The 27,871-nt window shown below is 37.4% G+C and overlaps 1 protein-coding gene across 12 annotated transcripts in view; it reads left to right on the plus strand.

Moving 5' to 3' along the window:
* The window catches only part of LOC134336825 (general transcription factor II-I-like), a 145,797-nt gene that overhangs the window by 37,995 nt on the left and 79,931 nt on the right, over window positions 1-27,871 (plus strand). For 11 of the 12 annotated variants that reach the window (XM_063031361.1, XM_063031363.1, XM_063031357.1 and 8 more), the window contains 9 exons: window positions 3,175-3,358; window positions 4,446-4,474; window positions 7,201-7,252; window positions 9,930-9,979; window positions 13,352-13,423; window positions 16,242-16,307; window positions 22,766-22,831; window positions 25,766-25,828; window positions 26,823-26,921. In XM_063031361.1, coding sequence (XP_062887431.1) covers window positions 3,175-3,358; window positions 4,446-4,474; window positions 7,201-7,252; window positions 9,930-9,979; window positions 13,352-13,423; window positions 16,242-16,307; window positions 22,766-22,831; window positions 25,766-25,828; window positions 26,823-26,921 — 681 coding nt within the window. The remainder of the gene's footprint in view (window positions 1-3,174; window positions 3,359-4,445; window positions 4,475-7,200; window positions 7,253-9,929; window positions 9,980-13,351; window positions 13,424-16,241; window positions 16,308-22,765; window positions 22,832-25,765; window positions 25,829-26,822; window positions 26,922-27,871) is intronic. The other variant, XM_063031358.1, reaches the window with a different exon arrangement.

Consider the following 27,871-nt stretch of genomic DNA (forward strand, 5'->3'; position numbering starts at 1 on the left):
GCAGGACAATGCCAGACCACATTCTGCACGGGCTACGACAGCGTGGCTTTGTAGACACAGAGTGCATGTGCTTGACTGGCCTGTTGCCAGTCCAGATCCATCTCCTATTGAAAATGTATGGCGCATCATGAAGAGGAGAATCAGACAACGGAGACCAAGGACTGTTGAACAGCTGAAGTCTTATATCAAGCAAGAATGGCCAAAATTTCCAATTGCAAATCTACTACAATTAGTATCCTCAGTTCCAAAGCGATTAAGAAGTGTTATTAAAAGGAAAGGTGATGTAACACAATGGTAAACATGCCTCTGGCCCAACTTTTGTTGACTGTATTGCAGCCATCAAATTGTAAATGTGTGTATGTTTACAAAATACAATTAAGTTGGTCAGTAAAACTATTGAAAATCTTTTCTTTGTACTTTTGTCAGTTAAAGGTTCATGTGAATTAACATATCACAGATTTTTGTTTTTATTGCATTTTGGAAAATAGCTGAACTTTTCTGGAAATGGGGTTTGTAGAAACAGGATGGGGTCAATTTTTTTTTATAGACCACCCAATTGTAACAGGGACATCGAGGAGCAGATAGGAAGGCAGATTCCAGAACGGTGCAATAATAACAGGATTGTTGTGGTGGGAGATTTTAATTTCCCTGATATTGATTGACATCTCCCCAGAGAAAGGGGTTTAGATGGGGTGGAGTTTGTTAGGTGTGTTCAGGAAGGTTTCCTGACACAATATGTAGATAAGCCTACAAGAGGCTCTACTGGTATTGGGAAATGAACCTGATCAAGTGTCAGTTCTCTCAGTGGGAGAGCATTTTGGAGCTAGTGATCACAATTCTATCTCCTTTGCCATAGCATTGCAGAGAGACAGGAGCAGACAAGTTAGGATGACACAAAGATTGGAGGTTTTGTGGATATTGTGGAGGGCTGTCAGAGGTTACAGCGGGACATTGATAGGATGCAAAACTGGGCTGAGAAGTGGCAGATGGAGTTCAACCCAGACAAGTGTGAGGTGGTTCATCTTAGTAGCTCAAATCTGATTGCAGAATATAGTATTAATGGTAAGGCTGTTGGCAGTGTGGAGGGATCTTGGGGTCTTAGTCGATAGGACACTCAAAGCTGCTGTGCAGGCTGACTGTGTGGTTAAGAAGGCATATGGTGTATTGGCCTTCATCAACCGAGTTCAAGAGCTGAGAGTTAATGTTGCAGCTATATAGGACCTTGATCAGAGCCTACTTGGAGTACTCTTGTTAATTTTGGATAATAATGATAAAGATTTGAAAAGGAGTATTGTGCTCAGTTCTGATCACCTCACTACAGGAAGGATGTGGAAGCTATAGAAAAGGTGCAGAGGAGATTTACAAGGATGTTGCTTGGATTGCGGGGGGGGGGCATGCCTTATGAGAATAGGTTGAGTGAACTTGACCTTTTCTCCTTGGAGCGACGGAGGATGAGAGATGACCTGATAGAAGTGTATAAGATGATGAGAGGCATTGATCGTGTGGATAGTCAGAGGCTTTTTTCCAGGGCTGTAATGGCTAACACGAGAGGGTACAGTTTTAAGGTTTTTGGAAGTAGGTATCGGGGTAAGTTTTTTACGCAGAGTGGTGAATGCATGGAATGGGCTGCTGGCGACTGTGGTGCAGGTGGATATAATAGGGTCTTTTAAGACAGCGGTCCCCAACCACTGGGCTGCAAAGCATGTGCTGCCAGGTCGCGAGGAAACGATATGAACCAGCTGCACCTTTTCCTCATTCCCTGTCATGCACTGTTGAACTTGAACATAGGGTTGCCAACTGTCCTGTATTTGCCAGGACATCCCGTCTATTGGGCTGAATTGGTTTGTCCCATGCGGGACCGTCCTTGTCCCGTATTTCCCCCGCTAAGGTAGAGCGTTCCTATGAAACCTTTCGTGCAGAAATGGTGTAAAGCAAAGAAGCAATTACCATTAATTTATATGGGAAAAATTTCTGAGTGTTCCCAGACCCAAAAGATAACCTACCAAATCATACCAAATAACACATAAAACCTAAAATAACATGTAGTAAAAGCAGGAATGATATGATAGATACACAGCCTATATAAAGTAGAAATAATGTATGTACAGTATAGTCAGGAAGATTAGGGCAAAACCGGATTGTGGGAAAAAAATCGGCATGTATGCGCATGTGCACACAGGTGCCCGCGGAAGGCTTCATGGTCATGATAGTCTTTCTCGGGCAAGTGTCCCGTATTTGACAGCTACTTTTGTCCCTTATTTGGGAGTGAGAAAGTTTGGAACCCTAACTGTAAAAGACATGTTGAGGTGAGTTTAACCCTACTTGGAACACCCCCCCCCCCCCCCCCCGGTTGGCCGGTCTGCCAGAATATTGTCAATATTAAAAAGGTTGGGGACCCCTATTTTAAGAGACTCTTGGATAGGTACATGGAGCTTATAAAAATTGAGGGCTATGGGTAACCCTAGGTAATTTCTAAAGTAACTACATGTTCGGCATAGCATTGTGGGCCAAAGGGCCTGTATTGTGTTGTAGGTTTTCTATGTTTCTTGAGGAACTGGTTAGGTGTGTTGTCCAGAAAGAAGCGGAGAGCTTTTAGGACTTTCTGATGGGCAAATAGACATGTCTATGGACTGGACATTCATAGTGAAAATGAGGCAATCGGGACCAGGGAGCTTGTAGTCATTGAAGAGATTGAGAGTGATTATCTTTGGAAACTTCTTACTCAACACAAGCTTCTAATGGTTCATGTTATCCTGCTGATATACAAAGACAGAATGCAAGTCAGCCAGTTGTTAGATTAACAACATTTATTTTAAAAAATGCCTGGGAAGGTTTAAGTGGGAAATGAGACTTGCTTGTTTGATATGGCCCATTTGGGCAGAACGGCCAATTTCTGTGCTGTATGGCTCTTAGTCTGATTTTGGTTAACCCATCCATGGTATTTGATAAATGCCTATTATGTGGATTACAAGTGGCATTACTTCAAAAGAAGTTCTGTTAAACTAGGGAAAAATGTTTGTTGGATAATAGTATTTGGAAGTGATTGCTTCATTGTTTTACACACTGAGCCTAGATACCTTTCAAGCTGGCATTGTGTTCACAGCCCTGTATGTTTCAGAGTTACAATATGCTTACCCTATTTCTGACTTCAATCTATTTATTCCTCAATTTTAGGAAAAGCGCTTGGGAAACCTGCTCCAATTCCTGTGCCTTATGAGAAGATCTTTAAGGACCCTGCTGCTTTAGCAATACATGGATTGCCTGATGGTGTATGTTTTAAACATCCATCAAAATATGACCCTATAACATTGAAAAAAATTTTGGAGCAAAAGTCAAAAATTATATTTACAATCAAAAGGTAAACTTTCTCATGGAGATTAATTTTTAAGCAAAAGTTTAATGTTTTGCATTAAATACTAAACTAAGTATGTAGCCATTTGAATTCAGCAGCAATGTAGTACATGCCGCATTAAAAAGGAATTTGTCTTCCAATTGAAGTTGTTATATAAAGCATTCCCTACATGTGCATACACTCCAGTTTATTCATAACCTCTTGAACAAAACGCAATTAGAAAACCGCGGAGTAGTTGTAGTACTCTGATTGTAGTATTTGATTGTAGTACTTCGATTAAATCCAGATTCTGACAAGAGTAAGAAAATGCACAAATTAAATATTTGAAGTTTTGACTTCTACACCTTAAGTTTATTCCAAATGCCAGTAAATATTTAAAATCAAGAGGTTTCCTTATTTGTGATGCTTTAGTGCTTCTGGTGATTTCACGATTTTTAAATTTGTGCATATGTAGGGAATGCTTTGCAACTATTTTTAAATAAATTTCATCATTACAATAACTTGTGTTACTTGTTTTTTGGTCTACTTGAGCCTAGTGGTGTAATAAGGACGTGCGGATTGCAAAACTGAAATAATTTTATACAGGATTACTTACGGAATTTCTTTTCACTGTGCATGTTACCCATTCTGTCCCTTTTCATGAATTATTCTACATAGTTCATGCTGTCTGGGAGAGCAATAATGATAAAACCTGAAGTGCATAGCAAATTTATGATGACATTCCGTGTTGAGATATCTGCAATTCCAGAAAGTACAGTTGTTAGAAGACTAATTTGAATTTTTTTTTTAGCAAATTCAACATTTGAAGTCCATACTGTTGAAAGTTGCCTCTACTATATCATTAGCCAAAGCTGAATGATTTTACTTGTTATTCATTTCATTTTTGAGGGAAAAAATGTTTCCTATATTTATTTGATTTGTGTCTTTTTTTTGTATGTTTTACTACTTTGCCTGATAGTTGAAATAGATGTTCTAGAAAACATTCTAATTGTCCTTAATATCTTTATTCACTAAAATGTGAAAGTGAGCTGTTGAATTATTTGAAAAATTTACATGGTTATCATTAATGTGTAATTACTTTCTTTTAATCCAGGCCTTTTCTGGACACTGCCATTCATCATTGTAAGTTGCATATGCATATAACCTAGCCTGCAATTTTTTAAAGATAAAACCTGATGCTGTTGTAGCGAATACATAATTCGGCAGTTCAAATATGCAATGATTATAAATATTTCTATGAAGTTCCTTATGATCATCTACTCAACAGATTAAAGTCAACATTTGCTATTTTTCACTGTTTTCATGGTGTAAGAGGTTGAAGAAAATAAGCTGTTCAAATAGTGAAATAATGATGAGCTTACAATATGTGGGAAATGTATAATCATGGTCCTCATGTTAGCTTTTAAGGCTTGTTGCTCAGGATGCAAGGCTGAGTGTACTAACTGGCTAGGTAAGTTATCTTAATAGCAGATTAACTGAAAAGGCCAGGTTGCATTTAAATATCTGAAGCAATCCAACTTTTTGAAGGATATATTGAATGGAGATGGGTGACGCTGTATGATATTGCTCCATTTTCCCCAAGGGGTTTCTTAAAAAATAAATTATTTTAAGTATTGTGGACATAGATTTTAAATATAATGTATACCCTAAGATTCATACAAATCACGTATGCACTCTTTCAACAAATAAACTGCTGGAGGAAATTAGGTCGAATCGCATCTGTGGAGGGAAATGGATAGTCATCATTTTGGATCAAGACAGTTAATGAGTCCAAACTGAAAAAACTGCTCACTTCTCTCCAGAAATGCTGCCTGACCCACTAAGTTCTTCCAGCAGTTTGTTGCTCCCAATTCCGGTAATCACATTTGTCTCTATGCAGTTTATCAGTTTGTCATTCAAATTATGATGGCTAATTTGGTAGTTATTAATCGTTGCAATTGTAACATTCTTTCCACCTAACTATGTCTCCACAAAGACTGCTGGGAATTGTCTTTCTGTGGAGCAGCATGATAAAAGAACTCAGTGGTTAGCTTGGATTTCAAAGCAATCAATGTCAGAATTGAAAAATCTTATGTGCTCAAACCTTTTTTAAAAAAAAAATATAATAGCTAGTTTATATATTTGTCATTGACATGCTAAGCTCCCAGGCATTTTTGTAGTTTGCTTTGATTTGTGAGATAAAACATCCTGTAATAAGTGATTTCTATTCTAAAATATTGTCATCACTACATTCATGCATATATAACCATGCAAAGAAAAATCTATCTTCTCTGAAAGTAGCCCAGAAGGCAGAATAGATCACATTACAGGATAACATAGGTTTTTACGTCCAAACATTTCCATAGCTATGGAAGCTATTTTGGCAGATTTGAGACTTGGCAAACAATTTAACTAAGTTGCATTAATGCGAGAATTTGATATTCCCTTAACTTAAAATATAGTGTTCGTTTATGCACACAATAAGCTATAGAAAGATTCAATATCTAGTATTCGTGAGCTTGGCTGTTAGATTCATTTTATAAGTGAGTTGTAATAAGTCTAAAATTTTCCATGGGCATAATATATGCTCAACCTCTTCACAGGGAGGGTACTTCTGTCATTAAAAAATACACATCTTTGTGATGGTTAGAATACTCACTGCAGTATGGAACCATATTTATTGAAACAATCTAATGGCAATTGCTGTTATTCATGCACTAGTGATACAACTACTAACACATAAACAGGTGGATGTCGAAATCTACCCTAAAGAATACAGGTCATCACCTCACAAATGGTTCAAAGTTGCCTTGTATGCATGTTGGGTATAAACAGCTAATGGAGAAAAGCAAACTACTTTTGGAATGGCCAGTAGAGAGACATACAATTTGTACCTGATGCACTTAACAGTCTCCTATGTCATGATGAGTATAATAGCAAGCAAGGTGAATAAACATAAATTGTGAAGTGGCATAGTACAGTAAATTATTATGTAGTAGAAGTTTTTTTAAAAAAAAGGTGCATATGGACAAATTAAATACCCCCTGTGTGGAGTACTTTATATTGGCCATGTCATGTTGTCAGTTTATGGCCAGGTTTTAAAACTCATGCAAATCAAGCCTGGTGACTAGAGTGCTGTAAATTAGTTGCGCTGACTGCATAAGGTTTATCTATCCTCTACGCTCAACAGTTGTTTTAAGTCATTTTGGTTTTTTTCCTCTAGTTCTGTTTTATCATTTGCCCCCCTCCAGTTCAGCTGTTTGCTGTCCTACATAAGGACATATCTGACTTGCCAACATTGGCAAGTACAGTTTATGAATCGATGTTCTCTAGTATTTGAACATTAAATATCCTGTTTAAATCCTTATTCCTTTAGATATCAAATGTTGAAGATTTGAACAAAAACTTAATGTTTATGTCTATAAACTGTATACTGAAGATTTAACCTAGTCTGCTTGTTATATAAGAATAAATTGCAATCTCCCATACTTTGTGGCTGGGTAAAATTGCACTTTGCAACTATCACCAGCTTTTCTAGCTTTAGATTTATTCCAGTTTGAATAATTTTGTTTATTCAAAGAGAATGAATTGGAATTACCAGTTTCATGGAAGATCCTAATGAACACGAAATGAACTGCTAGTTTTTTAATTTCCTTTATGAAAGGGCTAATCTTTTGTTCATCCTGTTGTAATTGGCTTTAATATACAAATCCAGTGTGAAATAAGAGGAATAAAGTTCTTGGGTATTGTCTTTCAGCTATATGAAAAAGAGCTAAAGACCTCCAGATCTTTTGATATGAATGTTGAATTAAAGATTGTTTTCCAAGCAAGCCACTCATTTACAGATTAACATTTCTATATTTCCTTAGTGGAAACAAAGCGACCAACTGGGAAGGAGAACGCACAGATGCCACCTGGGGGGTAGGTTGATCTTTCTGTCCTTGCGGTACTTATAACTTTAATGATTTATCTCAAACTCAATATAATCTGCATAAATTCATAGTCTGTAGTTGTCTCATTGGGTGTACAAGATATGGCATTGATATTTTCACTTGTAGGTTAGTTTGTACATCCTTTTGGAATTATTTGTATGGGTATTTCCTTTTGATGGTATGCTTCCATATCTGCAGAAAGTTTTTTTTAAAAAGTAGAATTTTTTTGTATTTATTTACTAAAGCCCTCTCTGTGATCTAGATCAGTTATTCTGAAGCTTTGCTTTGTGTTTGCCTGTCTCCTCCATCTGCCATAACCCCTTACTAGTTTTGGTGTCTCTTTGATTGCGTACTTTTATGATTTCCCCATTCCCTCACCTATGTTTCTTTTTCCCCCACTTATTTGCCTTGCTAATGTACTTACTATAATACGGTATACCATTTGGTGCATTAAGACATGCTGACTTCAAACAGAGCAATCCCATCCTATTCTTCTATTCTACCCTGCCCTTATTTCCCTGTAGCAACTTCCCTTTGATTCTTTTACTAAATATTTACACCGGGAGTAATTTACAGTGGGAAATCTGGTATACTGGAGAAACCGAAGCACTGAGTAGAAACCTACATAGTCACAGAAAGAATGTGCAAGCTCTGCATTGACTGCACTGTGGAGTAAGATTCAGCTTGCATTGCTGAAGGCCATCGTGCTCATTTCTTATTATCCTTAATTTTTTTGCTGTCCTTCAGTCTCTTGAATCCATGTTGCCAAAAGGCCAGTGCAATGTTAGTCTTCCTACTGAGTCTATATTTATTTATGTTCAAAAATACCCAGGTTATTTTATTGCCTGTCATATTGTCCGTATTAAAATGAATGAGCTCACATTTTCACATTAGTTCAAGTTTAATTATCATTCAACCATGCATGAAAACAGCTGAATGAAACAGTGTTCCTCTGAGGCTCAGATGCAAAATGTACACAGCACAAGGCGCGCACAGCACATTCAAGATAGCAAGCAAGTATACAGTTATGCAAAAAAGACATATAACCCAAGTCCCTGAGTGACATGTCCCACAAATTGATGGTGCAGTTACTGGCAGCCTCCAGATGAACACATGCATGCAATCCAGTTTGTCATTCCACTGGTCGAACACTGGAGGGCAGCACCAGCATGAGAGGCCAACCCACAACCAAGTATGGATGCTGAGCTGTATTGCCTCTGCTGTCTTCTTTCTTAACTGTAGCAGCAGGCAAGCCCATGCTTGAGGCCTAGTCCTTCCTACAACCAAGGCCATGCAGCTTCCCCAGCTGTCGTGCCAACAAACAAGGGAAATGGTCCTGCGGCATCTTAAATGTCCAACATTAGATCCCAGTTTCCACCTTCTGCATGTATGTGCACTCATTCATCATAGTATACTTTATTGTCTATTTTTGAATACATCTAAGTAATCAAAAATGTAGATTTTAAATAGTTGAAGCATCCACTTCGAAAGTACCCTTTTTGATTGTACTGATTTTTACCTTTAAACCTGTCCAATACCAATGAAGGTATGTTTTTGTCTTCCCTTGAATCCTTACTTTATATAGCAACTTTTGTTTAGGCAATTTGGGACTATTGCAGAACTTAGATAATTTTAGGAAACTAGTAGCGGTATATCCTGATCTACAGCAACCTCAGATGCTGAAGTTTCTGGGCTTTGTCAGCTTTTAGTTCTATTATTTTTCTTAGTAAGAAGGTTTATCAGAATCAGGTTTATTATCACTGACATTTGTCATGAAATTTGTTGCTTTGCAGCTCCTCTTACTCCAAAGTACTATTCCTTTGTTGATATTAGTTCCATTAACTGCCTTTAGACCTTTACATTTGCATTGCTTCTGCCACATTGTGATTTCTGCTATGAAAACAGGAAGATGATTACTTTTTAGTTATTTATTTTCCTTGTTTATAACCTCTTGTCTCTGCCACTCTGAATAAAAAGTTATTTCTGGCCCTTATAACTTTGTTTTAAAAAAAGTAATTATGGTAATGACAGAGATTGTTGGTGTCATTTTCTAATCTTGACAGCTGAGATGCATTGTTTGCAGATATTCCCTATTAATGATAGTGAAAACTACCTCTGTGGAGGAGATCACTTTGAATAGTCTCAGCTGGGACTCTCCACTACTGAGAGTTGCTTGCTGTCGAACTCGAAAATCACCAATACCAGCTTTGACTAGTTTATGAATTTCAAGTGGTGTGACTTTATCAAGCTGCCTATAATGAGCAAACTTTCTGCATCAGCTTGCATTTGATGCACTACTCTTTCGTGCTTTGATATAAATAGAGAAAATATGATGTAGGAATAATAGGACTAGAATTCTTCCAAATATATGGCTAGAAGCCAATGGGAGAGTGGGTTACAGTGAATTATGTCTTCTGGAGGGAAGAGTTGGGCTGATTGACAAAAATTGATGCTGGGCTATTTAGCCTTCCGTACTTTAATATTGTGATCATCTATTCTAAAGGCAATCCATTTAGAATTGTAACATTGTATAGTATCTAAAGTTAAACCTGAGTTGACCTCTAGTAAAGGAAAAGAGATTATTGGAAAATAACTTTTCTGCACTTGCCGAAAAGGAATAACAAACCACGGCAAAAGTGAATATATTTGAATGTTCTATTTTGTAGCTTTGTTCCAGTTAAGGTGAAAACTGAGCCATGTGATGATAACCAACCGAGTAAGTGTTACTTTCTAAAATTACATTTGCTATTAATTAAAGGAAAAATATGGCTGTTGATGTATTATCCACAGTCCTTATTTATGTTTTTAGTAAAGTTTTGTGTTTTCTACTTGCATTAGATTAATTATAAAATGAATGACGTAGTGATGGTTTTATCATTGGGGGTAAAAATACTGTAAAGTTATTGAGAATAGATTCAGTTACTCTATATTGTATGATTCTTTCAGAGCAGGAATAACCATAATTTAATTGATCTGCTCGTTGCCCAATTCTAGGGTCAATGTTATTGAAACTTTTTTGGAAGTCTAGAGATGCTGGATATCTGAAAATTAACAAATATTTGTTGGGAAGTGCTCAGAGTCAGGCTGCATCTCTGAAGAGACAGTGGATGTTTTTTCCCTTTTTAGCAAGGAAGGTCACCAAAAAGAAACACGAATAATGTTCATTTCTTCAGATATTTGAGGTTTTGAGTATTCATTCTAGCCATATTTTGCTTTGTCAGTAAAGTTAACCTTCATTGGATAGAGGAAGGTGACCATGATAGTACCAGGTACTCCAGATGCAATGGCATATGAAGTTGGAGGATGTCTCTGCATGTTCGTATTTTCTTTCCTAATTCATTTAGGCATGTATATTCTTTATGATTTGCATTATTTGTGAGAGAGATAATAAAAGAGCAGAATTTCGCTTGATGGGTCAGCTGATATTGGGGTCAGGAGGTAACCTTAAAGTGAGCAGCCTCAACTTTTACTTGCTCTCCATCCAAGTTGTTGACGCAATTTGTAATCAGTTAAACATTGTTCCTGAAGATACCCTTATAATTATGGATGTCAGCCAGGAAATGACCTAATGTTCGCTGTATAGAAACATAGAAAATAGGTGCAGGAGTAGGCCATTCGGCCCTTCGAGCCTGCACCGCCATTCAGTATGATCATGGCTGATCATCCGACTCAGAACCCTGTACCAGCCTTCCCTTCATACCCCCTGATCCCTTTAGTATCCCATACTAACTTCATACTATTCAACAGCCAAGAAAAATATCAATCTGTATCTCAAATTTACTTAGCAACTGCCTTTGCCATGGATTTTAAGGATTTTTGGTAAAAAGATTAACTTCAGTATTTATGTAGTGTAGCACCTTCTGAAAAACTTCATGAATCAGGAGGCTGCTCAATTGATTAATCTATACCAACTCTTAATTATTTCCATTTCCCCATAACCTCATCACTCATTTGCCCATTAATCCATTCAGATTCTACCTAAATTTTACATGACAAAAGCAAAAGGTTATTCAAGCTTTAGGTTACCTGTTTGGTTTCCCTTTCATTGCTGTTTGTTGACTCATTTGATATATGTTGTAACTCTTGTTTGTTGCTATGTCTCCAATACCTATTACTAGCATATCCCCTACTATAGTCATATCATGCTAACTATAAATGGTCCTTGTTTTCAATTTCCCTCTCCTGAATAGTGGAGTTACATTTGCTACCTTGAATGGCTGTTGCACATCTTTAAAATTTCTTGTGGACCTGACATTAGAGTTGAACAATTTCAGATAATCCGTGTTTCCAGTATTTTTAGTTCAGATTTGCAGCATTCCCACTACAATTTTTTGGTAATTTCAGATAATTATTCAGCATTTATAACTCCTGTAGACTTCTGTTGTTGGGAAATAACAGGTATTTAAAAAGACAAAGCAGGAAACTACAGGACAGATAGTTTAACAGAAGCTATTACTGAAGACATTATGGGGCACTTAAACGATTCAAAGCAATTAAGCAAACTCAAAGATTTCTGAGACGAAAACCATCTTTGACCAATTTATTATAGTTTTTAAGAAGCAACCAGTACTATAGATTATATTTAATTCACAAGTTAACTTTTTAAATATCTGCATATTAACCTTATTTATTACTAGGGGGTAGTTATGGTCTTCTAAGTTAATAAGGATGTTAATGTGTTGGAAGAAATTAAGTGATTACTGGACTGATTATTGGCGTGGGTGGGCTGTCTTATGAGGAAGGGTTAATCAGGCTATGGTTTTACCAACTGGAGCTTAGAGAGCAATTTGAATGAATGTTTATGATCCCAGTGGAAATGATGTAAAGATAGCTCCACTTGAAGGAAATCTGGAATTGAGTCAGTGGTTAAAAATGAATTTGTTCATTTAAAAATGGATGAGGCAAATGCATATTTTTTCTCTCAATGGATCATGAGAGTTCATCTTTGGAACTCTTCCGCAAGATGATTCCATGATTCCATTAACATCTCACTTTTATTCATGGGTAAATAATTTCTCGATGCAAAAGAATATGGTGGATAGACAGAAGTGTGGAGCTGAGGTTACATTCTCGTCAGTCACAGTCTTTTAGAATGATAGGAAAGGATTGGGGCTGAGTGATCTGGGTGTTGCTAATTCATAGATTTGTATACCTTTCAAACCTCAAATGATCAGGTTATTAGTTTCTTACATCCTTAATAAAGGCAGTGTAGTTATGACACTCTTCAAGTAGAGATTAGGCGATCTGATGAGTATTGAAGTTTTGAGGGGCAGTGAGTGAGTTGGGGATCAAAGGGGAATAAAGGAAAAGCTTATGGTCTTTTACAGATGGTGTTGTCAGAATTTGAAATCCACTTCTAAAACTCATGTTTGCAGCATTTTTTAGCATAATTTTTCAAAAGGAAAGTGGAAAAGAATGCAAAAAGATGAAAACCTGAGTATCTGGCTACAAGCTGTCTTGGCAAAGGTGATATTGAAATGGCTTTTGTACCACCATGTCTACAACTGCTTACATCAATTTGCCAGAGGAGTGATATTTAAATATGCATTAAATTAGATAATGAAACCAATCATGTAAATTTAAGACTGCACACTGCTCTTAAAATTAACCGTAAAGTTGTAAACTGCTTGTGGTCAAATTTTAATTATTGACTGCATCGCTGGGTGATTTGTGTACTCTTATTGCTTTGATTTGGGGAGAGAAAGAACTAATATTGTAATCAAAAGTTTCATGTGTTAAATGCAATTGTTTTCTTGTCAAGATTGATATATTGAAAGATAATGTGCCCATGATATTTTAAATTGAAGACTAGATAAACAACTTGTAGAACTACTATAACTGATTCAAGTGTAGCTTGTACCGTTAACCTTTTTTCATCTACATGACTGTATTGCGGTATGATTTCTGATAAGGAGACCAATGGGATTAGTTCTGATCTATTACACTCATTCTTTAGAATCACATCAAAATAATTAATACATTCATCCTTTGCTTCTGATATCTGAACTAAAAAGAAAATATTTTCATTCTCCACTTTTACTCTAAAGTTCTCCTGCTTCTCAATAGAATTTTTGAAAATGTTTTTCAGGTACTTCAATTGAATCAGTTCCAATCAAAGCTGAAGCAGAAGATCCAGATTATTATCGATACAGTGTTCAAGGTAATGTAGAAACCTTACTCCATAAAAGATAGTGCAGTCGACGTTTCAGGCCGAGACCCTTCGTCAGTCCTGACGAAGGGTCTCGGCCTGAAACGTCGACTGCACCTCTTCCTATAGCTGCTGCTTGGCCTGCTGCGTTCACCAGCAACTTTGATGTATGTTGCTTGAATTTCCAGCATCTGCAGAATTCCTGTTGTTTGTCCATAAAAGATACGTAGTTTTAAGCCTTGGCATGTTATAAGAAAGTTCAGCATGTTTTTAATCAATTTCATTAAAACATGATGAATGTCAGTCACTTCAATTAAATAAAAAGCTTGCCATTTTTAACATTGTGTTTTCTACTGATGGGTCTTTACACATGTTCTAAAACCTTTCTAAAACTTGACCACAGATATTTATTGGCAAGCATGGTCCATTACATAAATTCAAGTAACTCCAAATTTTCAACAGCATATTTCACACAAAGTTAAAGAGTATAAGAGTATGTAGATAAAGGGATTTACAAAAGTAGAAAGGTTTAGCTTGCAATTGTGCAGATTGTTGGAGGAATTGTGGGGAAGAGATGCAAATAAGCTCTGGACAAGTGGAAGAGATTAGAACATACACATTACAAAATACTGTTTGGCCTGTGAGAATACAGATTGAGTGAATAAGTCTTCACAGTCCTCTTAGGTAGAGAGCTCGAAAGTTCACTACCCATTGGCTGAAGAAGTTTCTTATATGTGATCTAAAAGTAATTCCTGATTTGGAGACTATAATCGAAGGAAAGCATTATTCCTGCATCGACCCCACCGTGACTATATTTGAAAAAAAACATTTCATTGTTCCTAATCTGGTTATTCTTTCATCAGACAATTTCGCTTTTCTCCTAAGATCAGTCTGGAGAAATTTTATTACATTCCCTTTGTTGTAACTACAGCAAAGGTACTAACCAGTACCCTCAGGACTTGGGTGATGTTGCATTACCAAATTTCTAGACTATTGAATGTTACTCCTTGATAATTGCCAACCTAACTGAATGGTGAGTGTGCTCTTGCTGCATATCCATGTTCCTGACTCTTGGAGTCCCTGTACAAACCCAGTCCACATCCTGGCTTCTGGCCAAATGACTTTCACTATGCTTTGGATTGAGTGAGCCAAATTAAGAATTATAAGGGTTTCTAAACAATTGGATGCAGTTGTATATAATTGCCCCGTTCTGTTTAACAACCTTTTGTGTGGCACTTTTCAAACACACCTTTACCTATTTTTTTTTAATCAACTTCAAAACAAACTTCTGACCTGTTAACCTATAACTTACATTCATTACAAATAGGAGAAAATCTGCAAGAAATCCAAGCAACACACACAAAATGCTGGAGGAACTCAGCAGGGCAACGTCTATGAAAAAGAGTCAACAGTTGACATCTTGAGCCGAGACCCTTCATCAGCATCAGCATTTTGTGTGTGTTGCTATTCATTACAAATGATGTTCTTTCATAGATTAATGTTGACTGGTCAATTATATAAATTTCTCTTGATTGCTCTGTTAATATTTCCTTAATATCTTCCAGCATTTTCCCTGCCACTTGTGTAAAGCCAGCTAATCTGTAATTAATCATTTTTTTCCTCTTGTGTTCTTCAGTGGGGTTAGATTTGCTCTGTTTCAGTCAGTGGGAACTTATCTAGAAGGAATAGTGTTTTGAAAGCATGCACTCAATGTTTCTACTATCTCCATAGCAATCTCTGTTAAAATTCATGAAGTACTCCCAGTCCCATTAACTTTATTTTGGTAATTAAGTGCATTCCAATTGTTCTTAATGTCTCTGGGAGGTTTGTGTGTCCATTTGATGAAGTTGTCAAGAAATAGAAACTGATGAGGATTGTTACTTGGAATAGTATCACAGTTTCGGGAAGGGTCCGCCATAATACTTCCAGTTTTTAAAATAAATTTAACTCTTCCAATTTCAAATTGTTATTTAATTTTTACTGAAACACACTAATTAAATCATTCAGGTTAATGTTACTGATATTCTTGTGATTAAGTTTTCTATTTTTGGGCTTTCTTGGGCTTTCTTGGCCTTTCCCCACAAAAGCAAGATAAATAAAATCTAGTTGCACCTTGGAAGTCTATAAGTGGATTTGCAAGTTGAAGCTCACTTGGCCTGTATCAGCAGGGGTGATTGATAAGTTTGTGACCTAGCCTAAGGTAGAAGGAGATGAGTTATATAGCTCTCGTTAAATGCACGTGCAGTTCAACTCTGAGTGAAAATGCAGAAAGTTTGAAGTTTCTCCTCATCTCCTTCTACCTTAGGCCACAAACTTATTAATCACCCCTGCTGTGGCCCACTTTCTAGAGGTCCATGCTGCCGACTTCTACTAAGAAGGGCACGACCGCTGTATACTCCACGACCACTGGACTAAGTGTGTAAATGTAGGAAAAATAAAGGTAAACACGAGGAATTCTGCAGATGCTGGAAATTCAAGCAACACACATCAAAGTTGCTGGTGAACGCAGCAGGCCAGGCAGCATCTCTAGGAAGAGGTACAGTCGACGTTTCGGGCCGAGACCCTTCGTCATGAAGGGTCTCAGCCAGAAACGTCGACTGTGCCTCTTCCTAGAGATGCTACCTGGCCTGCTGCGTTCACCAGCAACTTTGATGAAAAATAAAGGTGCTAGGTTTTCTAAAATTGACTCCTTCTACTTTAGGCCACGAACTTATCAATCACCCCTAGTGTGTGTGTGTTAAGGTTGCACACTACATCTTTAAAGAAATTGCTTAAACATTGTATGTAGTAGTTGGCAATGGAGGTGCTAAAATTATGCTTGTCGTGGCAGGGCCAGGTGTGACGACTTCAGATGTCATTGATACTGCAAGACCTTCCCATTCAAAGTCTTTTAAAGGTATTTTTTCCACCAAGTATTTTTGCATTGATTGTACGGTTTTCATGGCTAATTTGATTGCTGATATTTTGGGTGGGAAGATGGAGAATGATTTATTGTCAAAATGAAGTATCTGGTACTGCTCTCTTCCATCTTTTGGGGCAAGATGAAATTATTTTGCATGATGGTATTCTGCTTTCAGCTAAACTATGTCTTACAAGAAGCTCAAGTACAACTTATGGAAGGCCATCAGGATAACAAAGAGGCAGTACTGTATGAAATTGAAGACAATTGGATGCATGACGTGTGGCAGGATTTGCATGTCATTACTTACTAGAAGACAGCACTTTTATTTGTAAATAGCAGTGATGCTTCATTCCTCAATGAGCTCAACAGTTTTCATGCATGCTTAGAAATGGAGAGCAACTCTACACCTATTTGAATCCACACACCAGCTGTTGAACCTATGATCTGTCATGGAGGCTGATGTTGAACATTCTTCAAGGGACTGAATGCTCATAAAGTGCCTGGCCCTGATGGTGTACTTGGCTGGGCACTGCAGACTTGTGCTGATCAACTGGCTTGAATGTTCAAGGACATCTAGAACTTCTCACTCTTGTAGTCTGAGGTTCTGAACTGCTTTTAAGAGACCATTCATACCAGTTCAAGAAGAGCAGAGGAAACTGCCTCAAATGACAATCACTTGGTTCAGATCTACTGTTATGAACTGCTTGACGAGGTTGGTTATGTCCAGAGTTAATTCCTACCTGAGCAAGAATAGGGACCCCTTGCCCATCCTCTGGGCTTCCCCCCCCCTTTTCTTTCTCCCTAGGCCTCCTATCCCATGATCTCTCATATCCCTTTTGCCAATCAGCTGTCCAGCTCCTGGCTTCATCCCTCCCCCTCCTGTCTTCTATCATTTGGGATCTCCCCCTCCCACTTTAAAATCTCTTACTAGCTCTTCTTTCAGTTAGTCCTGACGAAGGGTCTCAGCCCAAAACGTCGACTGTACCTCTTCCTAGAGATGCTGCCTGGACTGCTGTGTTCACCAGCAACTTTTATGTGTGTTGCTTGAAATTCCAGCACCTGCAGATTTCCTCGTGTTTGCGTTTTTCAAACCGCTGCAATTCACTTGCTTCTGCAATATACCTATGGTGGACACAACCTTGCTGGCACTCCACTCTGCTTTGGAGAACCCAAAGCATGTGCCAGGATGCTGTTTATTATTTATAGCTCATTGTCCAAATCCATCGTCCTCTCGATATTAATCACCAAACTTCTAAATCTGGGCTTCTGTGTCTCCCTCTGAAACTGGAGCCTTGACTTCAACAGCTCAAATGCTATCTATAAATTTGTAGATGACACCACTGTTTTTGCTAAACTCAGTAGACAGCAGTGAGGATGTGCAGAAGATAGATTGGTTGGTTGAGTGGTGTCGCATCAACAACCTTGTAGTTGCAAGACGAGAGAATTCAATGTGGACCCCAGGAAGAGAAAATTGGAAGAGCGCACCTTAGTCCTCACTGAGGGCTTATTAGTGGAAAGAGTCATCAGATTTAAATTCCTGGGTGTCAGCATCTCAACTTTTACCCTGGGCCCAACACATTGATGGAATTATGAAGAAGGCATGTCTTCAGCTCCAATTCATTAATATAGTGCATGCGTGGAGCAAGGACAACAACTGAGTTGTAGGAGTAAAGTTTTTACTGAGTCACGCTGGCCACGTTACACGCTTGGTTACTTACAATGCGGGAGCAATGAACTGGCCCCATTGAGACAAAGGTGCACCCTCGAAAGCCCACACAGAGAGGGCTTTCTGTGAGGGGAGGCACAGTTAATTCACTATACGATCCAATGTGATTCAGTTAGAATTTGAGTTTTGATATGTTACCAAAGACTTGGAGCTCACTATGCAGGACATACCCTCTTCTTGTTACTACCATTGTGAAGGAAGTACAGGAGCTTGAAGACCCATATTCAATAATTCAAAAAAACAGCTTCTTTCCCCTCCCCTGCCGATTAGATGCTGAACAGTCCATGAAGATGACCTTCGTATTCCTCTTTTTTTTTTACAATATTTGCAATTTATAGTAATTTTATTTCTTTGAACTGTACTGTGGCTGCAGAACAACAAATTTCATATGATCAAAGTCAGTGCTATTTCTGCTTTAGATTGTTTCAAAGGAAAAATGAAAGATTCATTGCATTTTCTTTGAAAGCATTAGAAGAAATTTTGCTTTTGTAGCTGGTATTTAATTTGGCATTTCAAACTGTCCCCAATGCCTCTTATTTAAAATGACCAATTTTGTTTAAATTCATTCATGGTTATATCATCTTTATTTGTGCAACTTCTGAATATCCAGGTAGTGAACATCCACTGAGTCTCCTTTATCTATCTTACAGTCTACTTACAGAATTCTAATCTGTTTGTCATAAGGAAACAATGTGCTTCCCAATACCCTGAAATTTAATCCTGATGATGGATTCTTAAAATTTTACCAACTATTGAATATAGGCCAGTTAGCCTGACATTTCTTGTCGTTTGTCTCCTTCCCTGCTTAGAGTGGAGTGACATCAGTGATTTCCAGTGCTTTGATGCCATTCTTGCCACTACTGAGTTGTGAAAGATCAGCACTAAAGCCTCCACAATTTCTTCAGCTACTTTCAGAACCCTGCTGTATAGTCCATCTGGTCCAAGTATTCACCTTCAGACCTTGCAACTTCTCAGTCACCTCTTTAATAATAGTGACTTCACTCACTTCTGCTCCCTGACTCTTGAATTTTTGGCATGTTACTTGAGCCTTTTACAGTGAAGACTGAGGCAAATGACTTACTCAATTTGTTCACAATTTTTTGTTTTGTCCAGCATAATTTTACAATGCTCTTGCTTCTCTTCTTATCTTTTATATATCTGGTAAAAAATTTTGGTAGCTTTATATTATTGGCTAGCTCGGTGGTTCTCAACATGGATGCCATGCTGGATTTTGTAAGGGCCTACAAGTAAAAAAAAACAAAAAAATTGAGGGCAACAGGAGTTTCTGAATGAGCCATAAATTTACTGTTTTAATATATAAATAAAAAGAAATGTATATGTAACTTACTTTGAACCCTGAGTGAAGTGAATGGGAAAATATGCAAGACAGTGCAAGTGATGCAGCAAAACAGCTTAGTCTGTCAGTCGTTACCTCTGTTCCTGGTTGACCACAGACAAATCATTATTCACATCTTGTATGATGGCCCATTGAGTCCTGCTCCACATCCATTCGAAATCACAAACTGCAGATTGGCAAGACTGTCCCAAGTATGTAGCAGCAGACTGGTTCTGCTTTTCTTCCACTGACCTGTGTGTGTGATAATAAAACGTGACCTGAAGGCTGCAGTTCAGTTATCTACCAGGAATGGCTAAACTGCAGAGAGGCGTGAATATGTGAAGTCTATCACTGCATCACTGTCTACCACTACAACTTCCGTTAAACCTCTGATACTTGACCATATTTTGAAAGGAAGTTCAATTGGCTTTTCTTGGTGTGTACATGCTCTTTATTGCCACCTAAAATTTACACATACAAATAGAATTAAAAAAAATTTTACCTACCAAATTATATTATTTAAAAAAAAACTGCCTAAAGAGTTGGTTTTAATTTTACGTGTATGTTCAATATTGACACTTTTTCACTTGAGATTATACTTGTAATTCTTCATTTATTTATTTTCTATAGAACCTACTCACACAGTTGCATTGTTGTTACTAAATCCCATCTTATGAAATTTCATACTTAATTGTAAAAGATACCAGGCCACATAACATAGGTGAATCATTGATTCTGCCTGTAGTTTCTTTTGTAATTATTACCTTTTATGAATCAGAGTGCATATGAAACTATTCAAGCCATCCTATTGAGTAACTCATCAGTATCCGGGAGTATTGAAGAAATGTCAGGCGATATGGAAGAACAGCTGCAAGTTAAGAAGTTTGCCCTTGAAATCGATGAAAGCACATTATGTGATAATGAAGCCCTTCTGATGACATGTTAGGTTTTTGATCATGTCAGAGAGGAAATGCTTTTTGTCCAAAAGCTTAGGATAGATTTCAAAGGTGAAACTATTTTTGAAGAAGTCAAGCTATTTCTTGGAAAACAATATTCCACTGGAAAAATACAATGGCTTGTGCAACTGATGTTACTGCTTCGAAGGTAGGAAGATACAGAGGACTCATTGCTCATTTAAAAAAAAATGCTGTGCCTGATTTTTTTTTCTTTGCATACACTGTGTCATCCACTGTCTGTGTTTGCTGACATAAATATTGGCTGTATATTAGAACAATTAGTGCAGTCTCATCAGAACGGTTCCTTGCTTCTAATACTGGTGCCAGTGACTCTCAAATTCAAACCTATTTCTTCCACACCAATCTTTGAGCCATATAGTTAAACATTAATTTTATTGACCCTGTGCAAATTTTCACTTGGTAGCAGTCCAGAAATTATTTAATTTTGGTCCTGCTTTTTAAATTGGTCCCCTGCTCTCCACAAGCTCTTTCCTTATTCTTCCTGCATAGTTGCTATCCACGTGGACCATGGCAACTCGATCTTTTGCCTCTCATTCTAAAACCTTTTGCAGGTCAATTGAAGTGTCCTGAATCCAAGCACGAGGCCATCACCATAGGCAGTCAGGACTCTGATCTTTGTGACAGAATTGTCTATTTCCCTGACTATACTATCCCATCCTCAATTAGAACTACATTTTTTTCCCTCATGAATCATTGTGTTATCATTAAGTTGCCTAGTCTTCCTGTAGCCCCCTCTCTTGCCTACATAGGGAGCAATAATTAGACAAGCTGATTGTTCCTCAACTGGGGTTCCTCCAGCACTACCTCTTGAATCCCCCTACCTATCTCACTTGCAGTTATATCCTCTTGTTCTTAACCACAGACTGAATTTGAAGCAGTTAATCTAATGGGTGTGACTGCCTCCTGAAATACAGCATCCACTCACTGATATGTTGCATGCAGTGTTTGAAACTTAGATTGAAGGTCATTTAATCTTGAGCCCAAGTTCTTCAGGCAACCAACGTTTGTTGCAGTTGTGGTCCCCAGGAAACATAGTGGGGTCCATCAGGTCCCACATCATACAACAGCAACACATCATCTAATTCTGCATCTAATTTATTTAATTAGTTTAATTTGCTGTCTTTTAATTACTATGTTGGCAGATATTACCGGTAACTTTAGGTCTGAGCTATAAGTTTAAGCAATTAATCTAAGTAGTTTAAAAAGGCCTTCTCCTTCAAGCCTCTTGATCCAAAGCCTCATTATTTTTCTACTGGAGGTACATGCTCAGTAAATGTGTTGTTGAATGGTAGCACAGAATTGAGGAAAGAATGACCAACTCCTACTCCTTTTGTGTCTTGATTGATTTTACTTGGTTGTGTTGTGCCATTGGTTTTGAAAATTTGAGGTTTCCCTTGCTCATGGGAAATCGTGCTTTGCAGTTTGTTCTGATTCATTTATTTCTATTGCCAAAATTTTAAAAGCTGATTTATTAAAAAAAAGAATAGTTATCTGAGTGCTGGCTACTGACCCGAGCGATCTGTCTGGGAACACGAGTTTAGTGCTGCTCTGTTTTGTTCCTTTTTGTATTATATGCTCACCTTTCATCCATTCCGTAGTCCTTCTGTTGTGCAATCTCAATATATTGGAGATTATGATTTGCAGCAATTTTTGTTTATGTGGAAGATTCTTGTGGAAGACCAATACTTCACATGGTGGATAGTATTTTGGGTGAATAATATGATGGGCTGCTTGGCCATTTCCTGCTACGGTTGCAAGGGTCAAGAGAAATGGAGAATAGAAGGAAGGCAAAGCAGCAACAGGAGTTAGTACTAGTTGTCACTCATCCTGCAGATTTATTTGGATTGCACACTTAGTTGTGATTTAAATACATGACAATGATGGAATGGAGCACAAAGTTAAAACAAATAAGAATGGCTGGAGGCTATAATAGGTTTTATTATGTGTAACATTTAATTGTTGATGACTTATTTAATAGACATAAGTAAAAATAGTAAATTAGACAATTATAGAAGATACAATGAATAAACAGTAGGATACTTCGGAATTTTGCAATTCAGTGTTTTGGATTGAGGGTGCAGATTAATAGGAAGCACCAAAACACTCCATAAAATTGCAGATTTTAATTTACTCCTGTCTGTTCCAACCAGTAGTTCATAAAACATATTTTTCCAATTTTGAGTTATCCTTTTTATTTCTTTAGAAGTTTAATTTTCAAAAAACCACCTCATTTCAGTCCTATGCAATAAACATACTGTATTGCATATACTTACAGATGATTTAGTATTTTCTGTTCACTTGGCGTGATGCACAAAACTTTAGACTGGAAGTACGCATCCATTTAAAATGACATTGTACATGAAGGAGTACAAAAATATATTCAAAAGTAATTCAAGGTATCATCTGCCAACAGGAGGAGAGGTGCCAAATGAAGCCAATGCATCAAGTGAAGAGACTGAAGAGGAGTTTACGGCAGATGGTACGAAGTGGATTTTTGATTTAAGCCCCCTCAGAACTTTAAATTAGTGTGTCACAGTCCCAGAGGAGTAACAAAACATTAATACAGAAATTTTTGAACTGGCAATGTAGTTAACTTTTGAAGCATAGAAATAAAAGTGCAAATTTTTACATTTGTAAATTGCTGTAAAACTTTGGATAATCGGTAGACTACTATATTCATAGTAGTTTGGTTTACTGAAAGGTACAAAATTTGTGGGCTTCTTAGTTTGATTCATTGACATTTTTTCAGGTGAACTTCAGGTTATTTTTCTGATGTCTTGATAAGGTCTTGGTGAGATTGGTGCTTCAAATATGTGTATCTGGAATTACTGGTTATTATGAGGCTTGAAGAGCTCTAAATTCATGAAGCCCTCCGCACTGACATACTCTGCTTGTGCCATAGTTGGAAAAGTTGTTTTCTTTTCCAATTTTGGCACAAACCTACTCGACTATTCAAGTAACAGCTTGATGTTAGTGGTACTCATTGAATCATATCTTATGATCGAAGATCCAGAATCCACTCTCTCCATCCCTGGGTATGTACTGTCATTCCAGCAGAGGTGGCGCTATAATAGTGTACAGTCAGAGGGGAACTGCTCTTGAACTCCTCAACACTGGCACTTGATTTCATGAAACATCATGGCATTAGCTTAAACCTGGGCAAAGAATTCTTCAGCTTACAGCCTACATCCCCCTTCTGCTGGTGAATCATTACTATTCCAGGTTGAATGCCATTTAGGTGCTGAATGTACTCTGTGTGGACACATGTCAACAGGATAGCAATAGTACCTATCAAGCTAACCAAGTATTAGAAGACATTGTTATCTGGATCTGGGGTGGGTGTTGAGGAAACCATCAAGACAGAAAAACTACTTGATGCCATTCTCACCAAATCTACGTATTGCAGATGAATCTGTCATTGACGGTATTGACCATTGCAAAGTCCTTTTGGAGCGGAAATCCAGTTTTTACAGTGAAAATACACCATGTTGTGTGGAAATGCCATAATGATAAATGGGGACAGACTGCAGACACATCCACAAACTCACTGAATGTCCTTGAGGTGGTGGTGCCAGCAGTAGCTGCAGAATTGTACTTAATTACATAGAATAGTACAGCAAGTTACATATCCTTTGGCCCACAATGTTGTGCCGACCTTGTAACCTACTCCAAGGTCAATCTAATCTTCTTTTCCCGCATAGCCCTCTATATTTTTCTTTCATGTGCCTATCTGAGTGTCTCTTAAATGCCCTTAATAGTTCTGCCACTACCAGACATTGGCAGTGTGTTCCATGTGCTTACCACTCTGTTTTTTAAAAAAAAAATCTTAACTCTGACAACCCTCCTATACCTTCCTCCTGTCACCTCAAATTGTGCCTCCTTGTATTAGCCAGTTCTGCCCTGGGGAACAGGTGCTAGTGATCCACTCCATATATGCCTCTTATCTTGTACACTTCTATCAAGTCATTTCTGATTCCCCTTCACTCTAAAGAAGAAAGCCCTAGCTCTGTTAAGTACCCTCATAACACATACTTTCTGAAATGGGCAGCATGCTGGTAAATCTCCTTTGCACCCTTTCTCTAGTTTCCACGCCCTTATAATGAGGTGACCAGAATTGAACACAAATATTCCAAGTGTGGTCTACCAGAGTTTTAAAGAGCTGCAACATCACCTAGTGCCTCTTGAACTCAATTCCACGAATAATGAATGTGAACGTACCATACACAACCTTAACCACCCTATTAACTTCTATGGCAACTTTGAGAGATCTATGGACGTAGACCTCATGATCCCTTTGTTTTTCCACACTGCTAAAAATCCTGCCATTAATCCTGTATTCTGCCTCCAAATTCAACCTTCAAGAGTGAATTATTTCACACCAATTTTAGGTTGAACTCCATCTCCCACTCCTTACGCCAGCTCTGCATCCTGCCAATCTACTGTCTTAACCTTCAACAACCTTCTACACTATTCACAACCCCACCAACCTTTGTGTCATCAGCAAACTTTCTAACTCACCCTTCCACAAGTAATTTATCAAAATCTTCTAACAGGCTATTGCAGATCTCATTGAAGAGATTTCTCCTCAAGTCTAACTTGATTGTTAACTATTTGCTTTCCACCAGTGCTGCTTGACCTGATGAGTCTTTACAACATTTTGTTATATTTACAGAATCTGCAGTTTTTATTTCGATTGCTTAAGTATATAAAATGTTAGGATTACTTTGATTGGAAAAATTTTGTTTGGACCTGTTGCTTTGAGACCTCTACAAATGTAAAATGGTTGCAAAGTCTGCCATGGTCTCTACTGAAGTAATTATTATGTACTTTACAATAGGCATAATAAACACATGAACCACTCATTGAAACTAAGGTCCTTTTAAAAGACAATATTGGGGTAAGGGATTGCTCTGCAATTTGAGTATTTTGAAAAAGCAGTGCAAACTCTTAAATTGTGGCAGATCAATTAACATTTGCATTGCATATATCTTTGATGTGTTTTCATAGTGTGGGATAAACTCATTTTTGTAATAATTTTGGCTTTGTAGAGCTGAGGCCAATGCTGCAGAAGGATCTGATCATTGAGAAATTAAAAGTATTGAAGGTTTAATTAAAAAAGCAGTGTTTTCTATGAGACCATTCAAATACATTGATATTCCGATAAGTAACATTATGAAATTTGCAGTTAACGCAGTTTTTTTCAAAATCTCCGTAGAGCTATTGAAACAATAAATCAGGGCAGATACGGTGATCTTATTTAAGCAAAAGCTTTTCTCAATTGTGTAATACTTAATGGTGTGTAACAGCAATGTAAGGTGCAATGTCTAATTTGTAAGGAAGTGATTTATGAGCAAATCAATTTTATTTTAGTATTTTTCTTCAAGTGATAAACATTTTGTTTTGTATTTTTTAGATTCGACTCAGCAAGAGCATTCTGAAACTAGTGAGGACCCAGAAGTAGAAGTTACTATTGAAGGCAAGTATTGGTCTTTAACTTATTTGGTTATCTCTAGAAATCACAATAACTATTATTTTTGAATGTTGAATTAAGTTAGTATTTTGTCTAGTTTCTCCTATTTATAATCTAAAACATTTGTGCCTGTCTCTATGGGACTGGATGAGCAGATAGTTGGTGAACTTGAATTTTGGAGCTGCTTATGCATTTCCTTCAGATTTTTTTTCGTCCCAATATTCTTGGCCCCTTACTGCCCTGGCCCCTTACTCTCAAATTTAGGCAAATTGCATTTAGAGTATAAAGTTAATAATTTCAGAATGCACAATCTTTGAAAATAACAAATCAGAATTTTAAAACTAAGAATCTTTGTTGCTTCTAAGCTTTTATTTCACTTGAGACAGTTCTTTATTGGGGCAAGGGTAATATTTCTGGATAAGTGCCTTTAAAATGGATTACGATATATTTTATAACAATATGGCAGCTAATTGAGATCACAGGAAAAGAACTCTGTAATCAGATACTTTTCTCTCAGGAACATAAGTTACCAGTTTCACTGAGGCAGACCATTTGAAGGATATGCTTTGGGATAGCTTCCCAAGCAATCACTTCCATTGATAACTGTAAAATAAAACTCCCTTAAACAATGTAGCACCCACTGAGCCATCAGAATGAGCCATTAAACTTGACATCCTTGTTCTGTATCATTCTAACTGGTGAGGAGAACTTGGTTAATTATTGTTTGTTAGTTGGCTCTCATCATCAGCATTATAAGACTGTTTTGAGTGATTTTTGGTTATTTTCCCATTTGTGGACATCTGTATAAATGGAACCACTTTGCAACCTAGGAAGAGGCTTTACTCCTGTCATGAATGCATCAGCAAAATTAGTGTTACTGGATCCTTGAAACTGAAAGGCACTCTGCACAGGACTATTAGGACGATTGAAGGGTACATTTTTTGTTAGCACTTATAAGAATAACATGGAGAAATTTATAAAGTTCAATTTATATTTTCAGATGATGAATATTTCCCACCAAATAAGCGACCAAAGAGTACTGTACAGGCAACAGATGCTGGGGCTACGGTGAAGCGGAAAAGTAGGGAATTCAATTTTGGTGAGTTAAAGTACCATTTCAGTGTCCCGAAAAGGCCTGCTTTCGTTGCATGAGAAGTAGAACTGATTATGCAGAAGTTAAATTGTATATTTTAGTATTTAACTGTAAGTACAATGGATTCTGGTTAATTGGGACATATTAGGACCAGTACATGTTGGTCCAATTTAAGCTGCTGCCTCAGTGAGCCTAAGTTTCATGGAAATAATTAAAAAGATATTAAAAAACAAACTACCATTTTACTCAGTAGCAAATGATGCACTTAAATGAAATACACCAAATTAAACTGTATTAGTTCCTAATTGTAGGTTGCCTGGTTCTTTTGACTGTAAATGAACAAAATTAGCAGAGTTATCTAGTGTTGATAATGGACTGTCTTCAAATAATGCTTTTGATAATTGCGTCATCCAAGATGATTGTCGATACCTTCAAATTATTTGTAGTTACTAAATTGAAGTAGTGAAAATGTTTCATTCTCACTCCTGCTGTTTCTAGCATCTTGAAGTTTGAATGCTTGAAGCCACAGTGATCAATCAGTTCTGAATTGTCTTGCTGCTTATTTCTCGCCAACTATCAGTGAGAGAAACCCCTGCTTTTTGAACACAAGCGCATGCAACTGAAGTTATTTGTAAAACTATTCGGTCCAAGCATGGTGTCGTGTCTAATGGCTTCACAAGTGCATGTTTCTGACGCTGGTCAGGAACTTTTTGGCAACAGTCTCCTGTCCCAATTAAGCAGTATAGTGTCACAAATAAACAAAGGGTATCCCTGCTATTCTCTTGATTACTTTTTGTTCATTCAAAATTGTTCCAAATAAGTGCACCGAGTAACTGATGGCCCAGTTAACTGGAACCACTGTATTATGAATTTGATTTTCCATTTCCAAATATAAACAGTACCCAATTTTGTAAATGGAGTTATTTTTGCCAAACATTGTTCACTGGCAAACTGCC

This window comes from Mobula hypostoma, chromosome 23 (assembly GCF_963921235.1).
Source record: "Mobula hypostoma chromosome 23, sMobHyp1.1, whole genome shotgun sequence".
Taxonomy (NCBI): domain Eukaryota; kingdom Metazoa; phylum Chordata; class Chondrichthyes; order Myliobatiformes; family Myliobatidae; genus Mobula; species Mobula hypostoma.